Source organism: Lampetra planeri, chromosome 1 (assembly GCF_965212315.1).
Source record: "Lampetra planeri chromosome 1, kcLamPlan1.2.h2, whole genome shotgun sequence".
NCBI classification, from domain to species: Eukaryota; Metazoa; Chordata; class Hyperoartia; order Petromyzontiformes; family Petromyzontidae; genus Lampetra; species Lampetra planeri.
Window position 1 is genome coordinate 39,134,476 of NC_136107.1, and position 16,422 is coordinate 39,150,897.

General features: G+C 44.8%; 1 protein-coding gene across 1 annotated transcript in view; it reads left to right on the top strand.

Annotated features, from left to right (window-relative positions):
* Nucleotides 1-2,039: 2,039 nt before the first annotated feature.
* LOC144718456 (myosin-4-like) overlaps nt 2,040-16,422 on the top strand; it is a 36,782-nt gene continuing 22,399 nt past the window's right edge. Inside the window, exons 1-17 of the mRNA XM_078593919.1 lie at nt 2,040-2,234; nt 4,195-4,338; nt 4,770-4,926; nt 5,926-5,953; nt 6,842-6,956; nt 7,072-7,164; nt 7,784-7,847; nt 7,988-8,086; nt 8,502-8,605; nt 9,798-9,936; nt 11,234-11,352; nt 11,465-11,614; nt 12,299-12,469; nt 13,258-13,567; nt 14,652-14,654; nt 15,383-15,450; nt 15,846-15,933. Of these exons, the coding sequence (XP_078450045.1) occupies nt 2,040-2,234; nt 4,195-4,338; nt 4,770-4,926; nt 5,926-5,953; nt 6,842-6,956; nt 7,072-7,164; nt 7,784-7,847; nt 7,988-8,086; nt 8,502-8,605; nt 9,798-9,936; nt 11,234-11,352; nt 11,465-11,614; nt 12,299-12,469; nt 13,258-13,567; nt 14,652-14,654; nt 15,383-15,450; nt 15,846-15,933 (2,047 nt within the window). The remainder of the gene's footprint in view (nt 2,235-4,194; nt 4,339-4,769; nt 4,927-5,925; nt 5,954-6,841; nt 6,957-7,071; nt 7,165-7,783; nt 7,848-7,987; nt 8,087-8,501; nt 8,606-9,797; nt 9,937-11,233; nt 11,353-11,464; nt 11,615-12,298; nt 12,470-13,257; nt 13,568-14,651; nt 14,655-15,382; nt 15,451-15,845; nt 15,934-16,422) is intronic.

Consider the following 16,422-nt stretch of genomic DNA (forward strand, 5'->3'; position numbering starts at 1 on the left):
GTCCACACTTTTCATGACATTTTTAAATAGGTTATAAAAAAAACACATTTGAACAAATTTACGACAATTTCGCATATTAAAAAACAATAACTCTAAACATAATTAAAAGTTTATAGCTTTCAAAGGCAGCAGACAACCTACCATGACGGAGCGCCCTTAAGTTGTTGCAGTCGAGGGAAGAGTGGCTCATGAAGGTGCACTGCGTTTACTGGAATGGCAATGTGCTGTAGTAATTTGAGCGTTTCGCTTGCAGAAGACATTTTTAAAAAAAATTGCTGTGAATGGCGTTAAGTAATACTGTAGGCTGATTATGAACCAGCTGCTTCTCGCGTCAGTCATCCAAGAGTTGATGACTATGAAGGAATGCTTCATTTTGGCTGTCACAGCAGGATCAGTGGCTAGCCCCATGTAAGTACGCGGGACCAATATAGAGTTCGCCGTCTTGACGGTGCGGATTTGATTTCACGCTAAAAATGTAAAACCCCCACCACCACCACCACCCCACTCTTGAAAGTCAAGCCGTGCGCAGAGAAAGGTCGTTTGTAAATGAGCGTCTGCAAGCGGGTCAGATAAATTAAGCACGCTCAAGTCGGTTTAAAACGTTAAGGAAATCTAACAACAAGGCCACAACAACAACAACAGCAGCACACGGGTTTTAATTAAGCGGTCCCACTGTGCGTCTGTTTTGTAATTGAGTTTGGTTCCTTGCATGACATTGTTGAACGAACATCTTGGCAGGCTTAAAGTAGTGATCGGTCAGGCAAGCTTGCTGGCTTTCTTGCCAGTCGCACAGAGGCTCTTTCTAAACTTAATTTTGTGCTAACAGATCTACGCAAACAGTTTTTTTTTACAAAGTATGTTATATGGACATGATACTTGATGTACAGTTTTTAAAAAAAAGAAGAAGACATGAGAACATTAAATTACAATGTTTTAAAACAACTTCATATCTTAAAAAGAGCAAGCACATGCAACACGATGCAATCCTAAATATATCTCAAAAGAGATGACATTATAGCACGCGTGAGTTAGTAGTCACGCGTGCATAGATAATTTACTCTGACACATTCACAGCTGGTGTGTATGGAGAACGGCGTGTCGATGGCTTCTCCCGTGTGTGATGTCCTCTGGTTGTGTTTGCGTGTTGTCGGCATGTCGATGGCCTCTCCAGTGGGCAAACACTTTGGCGGAACCAAGAAGGCTACACACAGCGCCTCTCCGCAGCGCTTTCTAAATTTCACCCCCGAGAATTGTAGCCGATGCTTTCATCATCTGTGGTTACGAGCTCCCAACGTCCATCAGCACACGTGTTTCCCCTCCGGGCCCATAAGCCACCACGCGGCTGTCTTGCTATAATCCTTGGTCACGTGAAGGCAGCACGATTCACATTTTCTCATTTTTCATGTAAGCATATAAGCACCCAATTAAGAGCACGTCAAATTATGCAATAGGAGGTCAATTGGAGCGTTCTTCCTACGTGCGATCGTGTTTTGCTGCTCAAGATCAATCTATCTTTGGAAATTGAATTGTATGATTGGAAAGTGACGGACCAATTTTCCAAGTGAATTACCGATGAATTAACGCCTTCGTTAATTAGTTTAGCTATTTGACGTGCAAGCAAAAATGACCATTATAAAAGTACACCGATACATTTGTGGGTAAACGCCGTGGTGAGCTTCAGCCAGTGCAGTGTACGTATCTGGCTTCATTCATTTTCTTTCCTAAAAAAATGTTTTCGAATCTCTGTATATATTGTAGTCATACGCATAACCATCTTTGTAAAAGTCAATATTTGATATTTTAAGTTAACTGCATGCAATGACAATATTTTCATATTGTATGCATCGAGAAAGTGTTTGTTTTTGATGATGATAAAAATGCGTTCTCTATATATATGTCTTTAGAGAGAAATTATTTTTGAAGCTACACCAAAATGCGTTTGAGTCTGAAACAACATTATAATTGTTGTTGTTGTCTTTTTTGCCGTAAAAACGTTCAGACACAGTTGCTTGCACTCTGTGAGAGATCGTCCGCCAAACATGGGCGACCTGCGTGACTTTGGGGAAGCCGCTCCATTTCTGAGGAAGTCTGAGAAGGAGAGATTGGAAGCTCAGCACCGTCCCTTTGACACAAAGAAGGAAGTTTACGTGGTCGACGTCAAGGACATGTACGTTAAGGCCACGATCAAGAGCAGTGACGGTGGCAAGGTCACCGTTGAAACTGAAGATGGCCGGGTACATACCATGTGTGTGTCCACTTCTCCGCACCGTGTCAACCCATCACTGTTCACCCCGGTTTCTTGCACGGGGAAATTTAGTTTGCAGGTCCATACGGCGTACAGCCGTTTCAAGACGGGCAAAAACACCTTTTTTGTGTCTATTTGTTTGTGTTTCTCCCTTGTGATGGGACTTTGTAGGATGAACGTTGAGATGTATAAGGGGCACGGGGTGACCAATAAGGTCTGAATTGGTCTGTGATAAAGTAGGCACTGATAAGGGATTGACAGGTTTGTTATACACTACTATACACTACACTATACACGACATTACTACACACTGCACTATACACTGCACTGCACACTACACCACTGTACACTTATACTACTATACCATACATGTCAACCCATACGGTTTACCACGTATTCTTGTACAGTGCAATTGAGTTTTCAGGTCTTTTCGGCGAGCAGCCATTCAAATGCGTGCAGAAAAAGTTGAGTAACATGTTTTGTGTGTATTTGTTTGTGTTTCTCCCTTGTGATGGGACTTTGTAGGATGAACGTCGAGATTTATAAGGGCACGGGGTGACCAATAAGGTCTGAATTGGTCAGTGATAAGTAGGGCACTGATAAGGGATTGACAGGGATGGGTTTCTGTTGGACACACCTGATGATATATGTGTAACAGGGTTTTCTCGTGATCGAGCCGTTGTAGTTTCTTCGGTGTGTGCTTTCGTGCTGTTGCAAACAAGACACACACGCAAAAAAATGTGTGTAAAAATCACACAGCCATCGTGTGCATGCCAAAGAGCGTCAACGTTTCCTGAAGAAATGCATTGTGGTACATACACTTGTTTGAGATCATCAAAATGCATGTGAGGAAATTGATGGCAATCTCAGACAAGCGAACCACAATGTCCTTCTTCAGGAAATGCTGATTGTTTGTTGCATATGCATAATGGATGTGTGCTTTTTATGTGTATTTTTTATCCGTAATACAGGATTTTTTGGGGTTAGATAGCGTAAATATGTAAATGTGACGTTAAAACCCGCCACCACCCGACAAAGCCAACTAGTAATGGTTGTCACGTAAACAGAACGTGCCAATTCGTTACTAGTACAGCACTAACCGGTGTGTTGGAGAGCCAAGCCACAATATTTACAATCTGAGTACGACGTTTTTTCTATGCCTAGTTTATAGATTGTTATGCATAGTTTGAAACGTAGTTTCCAGCCTGCACTATTAAAGCAAAAAAAATATATATGTTTCTGTATTTTTATAATCAATTAGACATTTGATGAATGTTCGATGTTACACTCTGCGTGCTGGGAAAATTACGTTCCTGAAGAAGCTCCCAGCACGCTGAGTGAAACGTTGGACATCGTGCAGAACAACACGTGGTACAACGTGAAAAAACATAGGAGAGAAATGTTTAATATTGATTGTTAAAGTTACTGTAGTTGACAGGTAAAAAGAAAATCTATCTGTTTTGATCATCATTGGTAGTGGGGTGTGTCTGCTTTTCCACCAGCTTTCACATTCTACAGGTACTCCGTGGGAGGCAATTTACTCTGTTTACTGATGATGGGGATCATATACGTTAAAGTATTTAGCATGAGACGTGAAGCTATGGATAGATTTTGGCTGATGCGTCCCGATGAGTGACACCAGTCAACCGCTGGGCTGTCACGTAAGGGAGACCCAAATAACAATCAATTTGTGAATAAAGATCTGACTATTATTGTGCCAAATGTAATCGTTCTAGCCCTTGTAGAAATGTTATTTGCAATCGTCTATATGAATATGATAACGTTTTTTTCTTTGTGTGCTATATTTCATGAACAAAAAGAATGCTCATAATTGCTTATTAATGTTCAACGTGTGCATAACGTTTTGTGTTGCTACATTGCAGATGTTTCGATTGTTCTATTGTTCTCATTGTGTTGTTATCGCATGGCCTGTCAAACTTTGCCCAAAGACCGTCACAGTGAAGGCAGAGGATGTACACCAAATGAACCCTCCCAAGTTTGATAAAATCGAGGACATGGCGATGCTGACGTTTCTGAACGAAGCGGCTGTCCTCTACAACCTCAAGGAGAGATACGCTGCCTGGATGATCTACGTACGTTCTACGACTAACGCGTGCATATTGTTGGCACGGTTGTAACGTCAGCGTTTGTAAAAGTTTTAACTTCAGCCATTGGTAAATGAATGAAAATTATGAAAGTGGCAAAGGAAAAAAAAGATATCTAAACAATTGGAATGGATTAATGCACGAATGAGATTCTTTAACCTGAACAAAGTTACATAATTCCAGCTAAGTATATTAACCGTGGCTCAGTACCGTGGATACATTATTAAGATGTCAACGCGACACGTGTCAGAACGTCGTGGTCTCGTCTGAAGCGTTTTAATTGGAAAACATTCCTCACTACAATTAGCCTCCAGAGTCGTTTGGAATGTGCGAGGTTTTGTGATCGCTGTCCGCACTCAGCGTGGCATTGACAGACTCTGAATTGTCACTCTCTGACCACGAAACGTTGCAATCTCCAGACCTACTCCGGGCTCTTCTGCGTCACTGTGAACCCATACAAATGGCTGCCCGTGTACAACAAGGAGGTCGTGGCTGGATACAGAGGGAAGAAGCGTCAAGAGGCACCCCCTCATATTTATTCCATCTCTGACAACGCCTATCAGTCCATGCTGACAGGTGGGTTGTACACGATTTTCATTTTTTGCACAGCCAAAGCACTTTGGGAGAATAACAACAACAAAGCAAGCAGACTACTCGCCTGCTTGCCGCATCTGTCCCTTCACATAAACGACATGAACATTAATATTATTGGTTCTTACGGTAAAGTCACGTAGAAGAGAAATAATATAATTATAAAAATATAAAAAATACAATTATCACGACGTTTCGACTGCAACACAAGCAATCATCATCAGGTGTGAAATCCACAGCAAGAAAATTTGAAAATGTATTTCCCTTCTACGTGACTTTACCGAAATAACTAAGAATATGAATCCCTGCAGTCACGAAAGCTTTAAATAAATAAAAAATGTATATTATTGTTGACACGTTACATCAGCCACACGGCCTTCTGAGAGTGTATCATCTAAGTACCATTGGGTTCAACACAAGCAAACTCTCGATCGGTTTCAGAATTCAGTGTCTCATCAGTAGGCTTGGTTGAATCCATGCTGTTGAACTGACAGATGTTTATAGATAGGCAATGACTCTCTGTGTTAGATATAGGTCCCAGTTCAACGTTCAACCATTTCATACATAACACAAATGACCATTAGCATGTTGTGGAAACAGCAACAAAATAATCAAGTCGACTATTCGGGCGATGGGAGGAGGCATATCGTCTCCTTATTTACATGCTTTATTTTATTTCAACAGTTGCCATAACATTGCAGAGCATTCTTTGTTGTCAGTCACGTGCTGGTACTGGATTATTGAAATTCATGCAGAAATATATCATTGCTGGAGTGAATGTGTGACAATTGAATGAGTAGAAAATATTTGAAGGTTTATATACATATTTTTTTACAAACACGTGAAGACCTGCATGGACTTTAGCTGCACATTACAATCATTTGTTTCGGCACATCCAGTGTCTGTCCCATAACGCCGCATATTGTGCATTTGCTCTTCTTGTCACACTTTAACCGACGCTTTTTTTCATATCCCCGTCGACAGACAGAGAAAACCAGTCGGTTCTGATCACGTGAGTAAAGTCGCGCGCGCTTGTGTGGTGTGCAACAATCGTATAATCCGTGAGAAGAAGAAGTAAAAAAAATGCTTCTCGCAACGTATTGAATCAAAGTGTGAGAGTGAGAAAGTGAGTTCGGTTTAAAGAGGCATTGGTGCAGCTGGGGGGGGGGGGTGCGGGAATGGCAACCACACCGAGACGCACACAGCCCAGAGTAGGGGACCCCAGGCACTGGGCCTCAAGGAGAGGGGGACATTCGATGGAGTGGACCCTGAATTGATTCCTTGGCACCAGGGCCCATGCCAACCACGCGGACGCCACTGGTGACGGTATTGTTGTGTATTCATATTCTTAGGTTTTTTCGGTAAAGTCACGTAGGTAAAAAATTAAGATTAGAAATTTTGAAAATGTCAGAACGTCGTGGTCTCCTCTGTGTTTTGATCGGTCAAAGGTTTGGCAAAGGCGCAGGGCTGCATCGGCTTGCTCACGCCACTGCTGACAGAAAGGGCCTCCACTGAAAGAAGCTTTGTGTTGTGTCACAAAAGTAAAATTTAGAACGTGTACTGTGAATATTCTTAGGTTTAGATACAGCTATCGTGCTGTGACGGTTCCACCTGAAGACGGAAGCTTGTGTTGCCTCCGAAACGTCGTGATTTTAAGTTTATTTTACTTTTATTAATTTTAATTTTTTACCTACGTGACTTTACCGAAACAACCTAAGAATATGAATCCTTGCAGTCACGAAAGTTTCAAATCTAGAACTATGTACTGTGAATGTTGAATCACTACCAATGCGATATTTCTTTTTTATTAAATGTGCTTATACGGTTTTAGACGGCACATTGCCCATCGTGACGCCTTGACAATTATTCGACATTACCACCGTGCCTCTGACTTCCTCAGCGGAGAATCCGGTGCGGGGAAGACCGTCAACACGAAGAGAGTCATCCAGTACTTCGCGACAATCGCGGCGCTGGGCGAGTCCACCAAGAAGGAGGCCTCGCAGTCCCAGATGAAGGCACGTCAGACCCGCAGTCACCGTTACGCGCGCCGAGTGTCTCGATACGTCCGGCGCAGTGGTATTTGTCGGCACGTCGCAGAGGATTGAGCGGTGTTTGTTTTCAATGCTGCAGGGCACCCTAGAGGATCAAATTGTCCAGGCCAACCCTCTCATGGAAGCGTTTGGCAATGCCAAGACCGTCAGGAACGACAACTCCTCGCGTTTTGTGAGTATGCTTGTGGGTAGGTTTGTTGAACTTCTTTCGCAGCGTACGTAGCCAACCGTGCTAATCGGAGAAACGATTTTCAATCTCGATGATTGAAAAGTGCATCGCTCCAGTGGCTTCCTAATATCGGAAGGAGAGCGTTCCAGACGGCCGCAGAAGCGCGACTGAGTGAGTGAGCAACGATGCACACGAAATTGTAATATTTCCCGGGTGGTTGCTGCATAATGATTTCTGCTGTAATATCGAGCCCTCTGTCAGTCAATCCGCTGCTGCCGGATGAAGGTCTCCCCCCACAACCGACAAGGTGCGGGTTCATACTTCACCACGCTGGTCGGGTTCCGGTTGGTGAGAGGGTTGTTGGGCAAGGGGGGCGGGGAGAGGGTGGGTGAGCGTGGGGATCAAGACGTCCCCTGCCACTGATGTTGACCGTAGCCGGGAATAGAACTCAGGTTTTAGGGATTAAGGATTGCGCAGAGCGCAGCTACTCTGTTACACCCCCCCTCCCCCCTAACGCCCCACGCCAGTTGCTGTTTCGTGCTGCTGAATTGACTGCACGTGACGAATCTCCCATTGTATATTTGTTCATTATTATCATTAATCACGGTTGTTTTTTATTCAGGGAAAATTCATCCGAATCCACTTTGGAGCCTCCGGAAAGCTGGCTTCTTGCGACATAGAAACTTGTGAGCGCAAGCCTTTGATTTTGTCACGACGTTGATTTGGCAAAGTCACAAACACCGCCGCGTGGCGTTTTTTTTGTGCGAGCGGCGATGTCGTTGCCGTTTAACGATTTAATCTGCCAACGAGCAATGCGTCCTCGCAGATCTGCTGGAGAAATCCCGCGTCACCTTCCAGCTTCCCACCGAAAGGAACTACCACATCTTCTTTCAAATCATCTCTCAGCAGAAGCCGGAGCTCATCGGTGGGTTTTTATTTTATTTTAATGGGCCAGTCGAAATGTCGCGGGGCCGATGTTACGTCTCACGGTCATTTGACAGATGAAGGTGTTTAGGTTCTCATGGCTCTCCCCTGTTAGCCGACATTTCTCTCCATCTGGAAACTGGCTCAGTCTTGTTGTTGTTGTTGAATGTCCAATTGTTGTGTTTGTCTTCCTCTCCCCACTGAATGCACCCCCGCCCGTGTCCAGATAAACTTTCCACCTCCCTTCTGTCCACTTCTACTATCAATTAAATTAATAACATTTATTTGCGCAATCATCAAGTGACTTTGAATGCAAGTGTAGTATTTAGATGCTTCGGAAGCTCCAAATTGCGTCGTGTTATTATTCTTAGTGTATCTGTATTTGAATGCCTTTCGTGTGTTTGTTTGTTTTACAGACATGCTGTTAATCACTACAAACCCCTATGACTATGTATTCATTAGTCAGGGCGAAATCACCGTGGCATCTATTGATGACAAAGAAGAGCTCATGGCAACTGATGTGAGTAGAAACAAGAATCAGCAAACGTGTCTTTGTTACTTCACGTGCAGGCTGGCACGTATCGACCTTGACCAATTGAAGATCCGCATCCAGTGCAGTGTTTGTGTGCGGTGGAAATACCGGTTCCTTCCCATCACACCTGTCAACCCCTTATAAGTGCCTACCTTAAATTTCGATTTAAAGCTTTCGTGACTGCAGGGATTCATTGTCTTGGTTCTTTCGGTAAAGTATAAATAAAACGTAATAAAATAATTCTCAATTATTTTATTATGTTTTATTTTTATTATTTTATTACTTCCCTTCTACGTGACTTTACCGAAAGAACCAAGAAGATGAATCCCTGCAGTCACGAAAACATAATAAAATAATGGAGAATTATTTTATTATGTTTTATTTTTATTATTTTATTACTTCCCTTCTACGTGACTTTACCGAAATAATCAAGAAGTGCCTACCTTATTACTCCAGACCAATTCACTCAATGGTCACCCCGTGCACTCTCAACGTTCATCCTACAAAGTCCCATCACAAGGGAGAAACGCAAACAAATAGACAACATTTTTGCCCGTATTGAAGCGTACTCTTGGGTTTTTGAAACGGCTGTAGCCGCATGGACCTGCACACTCAATTTCCCTGTACGAGAATGTGGGTTAAACCGAATGGGTTGACAGCTATTCCCCATGGACATTCAGACATCTGACTTGTTCCGACTTGCTCGCATACAGTCATGCGCCCTTCATCTCGCGTACATTCACTTAATTCCAAAGTACGGTAAATAACTTTCCACACACGGCAAAGTACGTTTAAAGCAGCTACAAAATGTGACCTTTTTGCCAGTATCAAAGCATGAAACAATAAGAATAGGTTTTACCTTTCTGGCAATGAAAACAGGTGTTAAGATGTTGAATAGGTAAAAATCCATTATTCTTTCACGTTCAAAGCAGTTTGCGCTCAAATTTTGTGTCCTGCAACCCATATGCGTATCGTACAACCGTTACCTTCCAAAGGTGATCTCGCACCTTCCTACTCCTTCACACATCCGTCCATCCGTAAATCTCCGAGCTGGCGGGGGACATCTGCAGCGTGCTAACGCAGGAGACCCCGTCGCTTTGGCCCATCAAAGCGCCGCCGTCGTTACGGTCGGGTTCGCTACCCCGCGTCGACCGACCTGCGTGCCATTGTCTACGTACAGAGCGCCATCGACATCCTGGGCTTCACCAACGATGAGAAATTGAGCATCTACAAGCTTACCGGCTCCATCATGCACTACGGCAACATGAAGTTCAAGCAGAAACAGCGGGAGGAGCAGGCGGAACCCGACGGTGTGGAGGGTACGTGCGTGCGTGCGTTTGCGTGTGTACGCTGAACTTCTTTCGCACCGTACGTGGCCAACTGTGCTAATCGGAGGGGCGGGGGGGGGGGGACAACAAACTGAACACAAAACAAATGAGTTTAATAAATAAAAATAATAGTCATACTACAGCACCTTTCTTACCCCAAATACAACACGAAGTGTCTACCATTTGGTTGCTTAAACAGTTTTACATTTTAAATTTTTGACAATTTTTCTGAGTCTTCAATCTAGATTTAGAAGTGCATAGACACACTGTATAAGACACACACATCTCGGTGGCATTCATCGCATCTGCGCGGGGTTAAACGTTACCACCGTCAACATGAACTGGAGGCATCGCCTCATTAAAACCTGAGCTTAAAACCAGATCGACATTTGAGAGAGCCGTGGTTTTCCCCAGTAGAATATAAACCCGTTAGGGCCATCACTGGGGATTTTAACCTCATCGTCATCGGCCATAGCCAATCCACTGCTGGATGAAGCCGCCGTCAAGCCATCACCATCCCCCCATGAATCTACAAAGCAACAATCCACGCAACAACCCACGCGCGAGCTGATGCCATTGCTCCATCTGTTCACTGAAGGCCTTCTCGGATGCGTTCTACTGCTTGGCTGCCACTCCGTTGTTATTCCTGTCCATCTTCCCTTGTAGCGATGTGTCTTTCTCAAGCCCACTTACTTTTTCTGAACAGTTTGGATGATACCATTGGAACCTCCTTTGCCAGTAGCAAAATATGATAATTGTTTTTCTACCCTTTTATCTGGCAACAAAACTGACACTTTTTTTTTGCTTAACCCGAGCTCTCATACTCTGATGGTGCATTGTCTTTGAGTTGTGCGCCTTTTGGCTTCATCTGGTCCAACACCATGTGAGACTAGGCTCTAAGAAAAGCTGTCTCGGGTGTGGACCAATCAATTTTAAGGACAGTGCATACATTATCAGAGTTGTGTTTTTTGTTTGCATTCCGACCGCAGGTATTGTGGTCAATGCAAACATGACTCCTTGTAAAAAAGGTGTCAGTTTTGTTGCCAGATAAAAGGGTAAAAAAACAATTATCAGTTTGGATGATGTTATTAACCCTCGTATGTTCTCTTATTCATGTGGTTCTCTCCTAACTGGCTCTCAGTGCGATTCCAAGCAAGTGTCTCTCCACGCTTCATGCTTATTCTGGCCATAATAATTTTAATTACAGTTTTTGAGAAAAATACAAACCACCCTCCCCCTCCACAAAAGGAAGTTGGCGACGTGTACGTCCGTTTTATTTGACCGACAGATGCGGACAAGGCTTGCTATTTGATGGGCATCAATTCTGCTGATCTCCTCAAAGCCCTCTGCTACCCAAGGGTCAAAGTTGGAAACGAGGTTGTTACCAAAGGCCAGACAGTCAAACAGGTGGGAGATTAAAGCAACGTTGCAGGCACTCACAACAGACACGTTTTGGTTGATGTTTTAAGTGGCGTTTGAACCGTTTTTTTTATTATGCCGACTTAAATCTCTCTCGCAGGTGTACAACAACATTGGTGCTCTGGCAAAGACTGTTTTCGAGAAACTCTTCCTGTGGATGGTCATTCGCATTAACCAATCGCTGGACACAAAGAAGGCGAGGCAACATTTCATTGGCGTGCTGGACATTGCTGGCTTTGAAATATTTGATGTAAGTACCAGTGTCATTGTTGTCTTTCGGTCATTACCATCATAATAATAGTAGCTAACACTTATTTGTTAAATCCACACTGAATTCCAATACACTTTTTTTCCAGGAAGCTCTCCCGTTTAACACATGTGAAAAAAGAGCTTCATTGCTCAGATAATTTTTCCAGGATCAACAGAGATTCTGAGATGAAACATATTGCTGTATATATGTGAAATTCTGTTTATTTATATATTTGTATTTTTTTTAACCAGTTAAGGCCCATTGAGCTATATAGATCATTTTCAGAAGCGACCCGGCCCCAAATGATGGCTCAACAAAGTGGCTTATAACGTGGGCATGCTCTAAACGCACGTTTATTCTAAATATGGAAAGTAAAAACTGGAGGATCCAGAGAAAAATCCACGTGACCACGGTGAAAACATGCAAACTCCAAATATAGAACAGGCGTCAGGTTAGGGATCCAACCCACGACCTCCTGTATACAAGGCGAGGTAGTTAACATCTTGCCACCGTGGCAAGATGTTAACTGGCTTTGATTCTTATGTATCAGCTATGGTAAACAGGCGTGAGTATTTAAAATTATGTTTCTTTTGCAAGAGATACTCGATAATTACCGATTTTTTTCAACAATTCATGCGCTTTGCATAAGTACTTTCTCAATCGTTTTTGTTAATGCATTTTCAGTATAACACCTTCGAGCAACTTTGCATCAATTTCACAAACGAAAGGCTGCAGCAGTTCTTCAACCACCACATGTTCGTGCAAGAGCAGGAAGAGTACAAGAAGGAGGGCATCGACTGGGAGTTCATCGACTTCGGCATGGACTTGCAGGCCTGCATTGACCTCATCGAGAAGGTTCCGTTCGCACACAACGCCGGTCACCGCAACTCGGAGCGCGAGCGATTTTCCCCAGCAGTCTCTACTGCGGTCCTGGGCATTGTGCCCATTCTGGAGTGTATGCCGCAGCTCGTCCATCAGCAGGTCAAACGACGATGACCATTGTCATCGTCGTTATCATCCTTATCAGGCATTTTTAGTTAACGTGACAAACCTCACTAATTGGCTGTGTTGGGTGGTGACGGGTTTAATGACACATTTATATTTACGCAATCAAACACGAAAACCTCTATTATGGATTTTAAAGATTGTTGACTTTTTTATTTAAGAAGACGGTGATGATTATGATCATCATCATCGTCGTTATCAGCCTCTGTTGCATGAAGACCTCCCCCAAGCTGTTGCCATCTCTCGTGATCCTGCCACGCAGCGATCCGCCTGGCACAGCCGATTTCTTCGCTTCCATGCCCTCCCGCGGTGGATGTCCTCTCAGATGAGGTTCCCACACTTGGCTGCCACTCAGCTACTTTTTTAATTGACCCTCTGCCATCATCCCTTCGAGTGACGCGTCCTGCCCATACCCGCGTGTTCACAGTTTCAGGAGGTGTGGAGGAATTGGTCAAAATCTCATCTAGAGGAGCCCACTAGAGCTCCGACTAGTGGAGGCCCTTCCATCGGCATTGCTGCATTGCACTAGCCATTGCAGACCCATGGTCTCCACGGTTGAGCCTGTGAATTTCCATGCCCACTGCGTGACACGAAGGAACGTGTGACGTGAACTTGAAACGCTCGTCGTATTGTTCCAGCCCATGGGCATCATGTCCATCCTCGAGGAGCAGTGCATGTTCCCCAAGTCGAACGACAGCACCTTCAAGGAGAAGCTGTACGACCAGCACCTCGGCAAATCGAGCTTCTTCCAGAAGCCCAAGCCGTCGAAGGGAAAGCACGAGGCTCACTTCACCCTCGGCCACTACGCCGGCAACGTGGACTACAACATCTCTGGCTGGCTGGAGAAGAACAAGGATCCACTGAACGACTCTGTGGTGCAGATCTACCAGAAGGCCAGCCTCAAAGTGCTCGGCGTTCTCTTCGCCAACTTTGCAAGCGCCGATGCCGGTAGGCAGCAACGATTCTAATACTACAGCTAATATTCATGATTTCTATATATATTACATGCCGTGTGTGTGTATATAGATCTATTGTGGGGAGCGGTAGTGTAACGGTGATCGCACTGCTCTACGAACTCGGCGACCTGAGTTAGATTCCCGCTCACGGCCAACATCGGTGACGAATATCTGTAACCGGTTCTGGGCCTGCCCTAGGTCGACTCAGCCTCAAATGAGTACCTGGTGCGGTCTTTAGTAAATATCGCCACTAGGGAGACAAAGGCGGCTGAGCGTGGTGCTGGCCACCTACCCCCTCGTGTGCCGTGCCGGCTTTCATAGGTGCTACTCGCTAACAGCACTTGCCCCAACATTCTGTTCAGGCTATAGGGGGGATCTTTGTCTTTATATACATTTATCATGTTATGTAAGATAAAGCATTCGATATATATTTATTTTAAAATAATCATAAGTTAAATAATGCACAGCCCTTTGGCCATCCAAGTGAGAACAAATAAATTAATTAACATTTTCAAGCAAAACCTGTTCAGATAATAATCGCTTATTATAACACATTCCTGTGGAGAGAGCTGGTAGGAACGTTGGGTTGCTCGGTCAATGGCCAGGGTCAACGGCGGCGTGGTGTATTCCGCAAATATGCTCGACTGTTAGGGCGGGCAACAGCCGGCGTGAGTAGGTTAAATGTTGAGTTTTATAAGGGCACCACGGGGTGACCAGCCCCTCCCCACCCAGCCCCACCCCTCCCACCCCCCACCTAACCCCACCCTCCCCACCCAGCCCCTCCCCACCCTCCCCTCTCCACCCAGCCCCTCCCCACCCTCCTCACCCAGCCCCACCCTCCCCCACCTTCCCCACCAGGCCCCTCCCCACCCTCCCCTCCCCACCCAGCCCCACCCCTCCCACCTCCCACCCAACCCCACCCAGCCCCTCCCCACCCTCCTCACCCAACCCCACCCTCCCCCACCCTCCCCACCAGGCCCCTCCCCACCCTCCCCTCCCCACCCAGCCCCTCGCTCCCCACTCAGCCCCTCCCTGCACGACGGACACAATAATCCCCTGTGGGCTGGTGTAACCAGGAGGTTCCGACCAGTATTATAGGCATGTGTCAAGCCATTGCTGGGTAAAGGCGACTGGATAATTAGCCACGCGTGGCACTCAAACTCAGGCCGTGTGGCTCAGAGCACAGCGCAGTCAGCACGGAGCCAGCGCTCCACCCGACAGTCACTGATTTACAGTGGTACCCTGGAGATCGAACTTAATTCGTTCCAGAAGGCCATTCGAACACCGATTTGTTCGAACACCGAATTAATTTTCCCCATAAGAATGAATGTGAATGACATTAATTGGTTCCAGACACAAGAAATCTCTCATTATAGAGCATTTTTACATGAAGTTTACAGTAATTACATGCTTAAAATAATACAAAAAACAAGAAACACAATAAATAAATGGAATAAATGAATAAATATGTGGAATAAATGAAATAAATGAACATTGAATTTCACTTTACCTGTAGTAAGGAGAGTTGATGGCTTGAGTGGAAGGTGTTGAGGAGGGGGAGGTGGTAAAACCTTTGTCTGGGCAAGCGTCATGCACGCTGGCCATACGCGTCTCAGCCGTACAGGTTCTTTCAAGTCGCGATTGGCCGTTCGACCTCCGAATTTCGTTCGGTTTCCGGGGCGACATTTTTTCAGAAATGTCGTTCGAACACCGATTTGTTCGAGTTCTGGTGCGTTCGATCTCCGAGGTTCTACTGTAATCTGAATGCACGTCCAGCCATAATCTCTCAGTTGTCACGTGTGCACAGATGCCGCAGGTGCAAAGAAGGCAAAGAAAAAGGGATCCTCGTTTCAAACTGTGTCTGCTTTGCACAGGGTATGTTGGTGCATTCTAGATTTGAAGTTTTCGTGACTGCAATGATCCATACTCTTTGGTTCTTTCGGTAAAGTCACGTAGGTGAAAATATAAATAATAATAAAAAAAATTGAAATAACTAAATTAAATCACGACGTTTCGGAAGCAACACAAGCTTCCGTCATCAGGTAGAACAACCACAGCAAGAAACACAATTACTGTGATTATTTCTATTTTTATTCTTATTTTTATTTTTGTTTTCACCTACGTGACTTTACCGAAAGAACCAAAGAGTATGTTGATGCACTTGACGTGGCTGTTGTACAATTTTTAATTCGTGGCAGTTAAAAATCTGTGCGCGAAAAGGGGGGAAGGGGGGGTGTTATACTCGCAACGAACGCGTTTCTTTCCTGTAGGAAAACCTTAACAAGCTGATGACAAATTTGAAGACAACCCATCCTCATTTCGTCCGCTGCCTCATTCCCAATGAGACAAAGACTCCAGGTGCGTCCGTGTGTCACTCGCGAACGTTCGCACCGAGAGCGCCGCACTCGCGCCCTGACGTTTTCATCGGCGTAAACGTTTCACTCCAACACGCCACGCAGGTTAATGCGCGTTTTTTAAAGATGGGTTTAACACGCAGTATTATCCATAGTCGAGGTTTTCGGGTTAGATCGCGTCAATATAAATGTGTCGTTAAACCCGCCACCACCCGACACAGCCAATTAGTAATGGGGTTTGTCACGTGAACAGAACGTGTCATCTCAAATGCCAATTCAATTAAGAACGAAACAGGAGGAGGATTTATCCACGAATCTGGCTGTCGCCTGATGAAGCTGGTTGTAATTACTGGTGAAACGTCGTACTCAGATTGTAAATGTTGTGGCTTGGCTCTCCAGCACACCGATGTGCTGTACTAGTGACGAATTGGCCACGTTCTGTTTACGTGACAAACCTTCCCAATTGGCTGTGTCGGGTGGTGGTGGGTTTCAC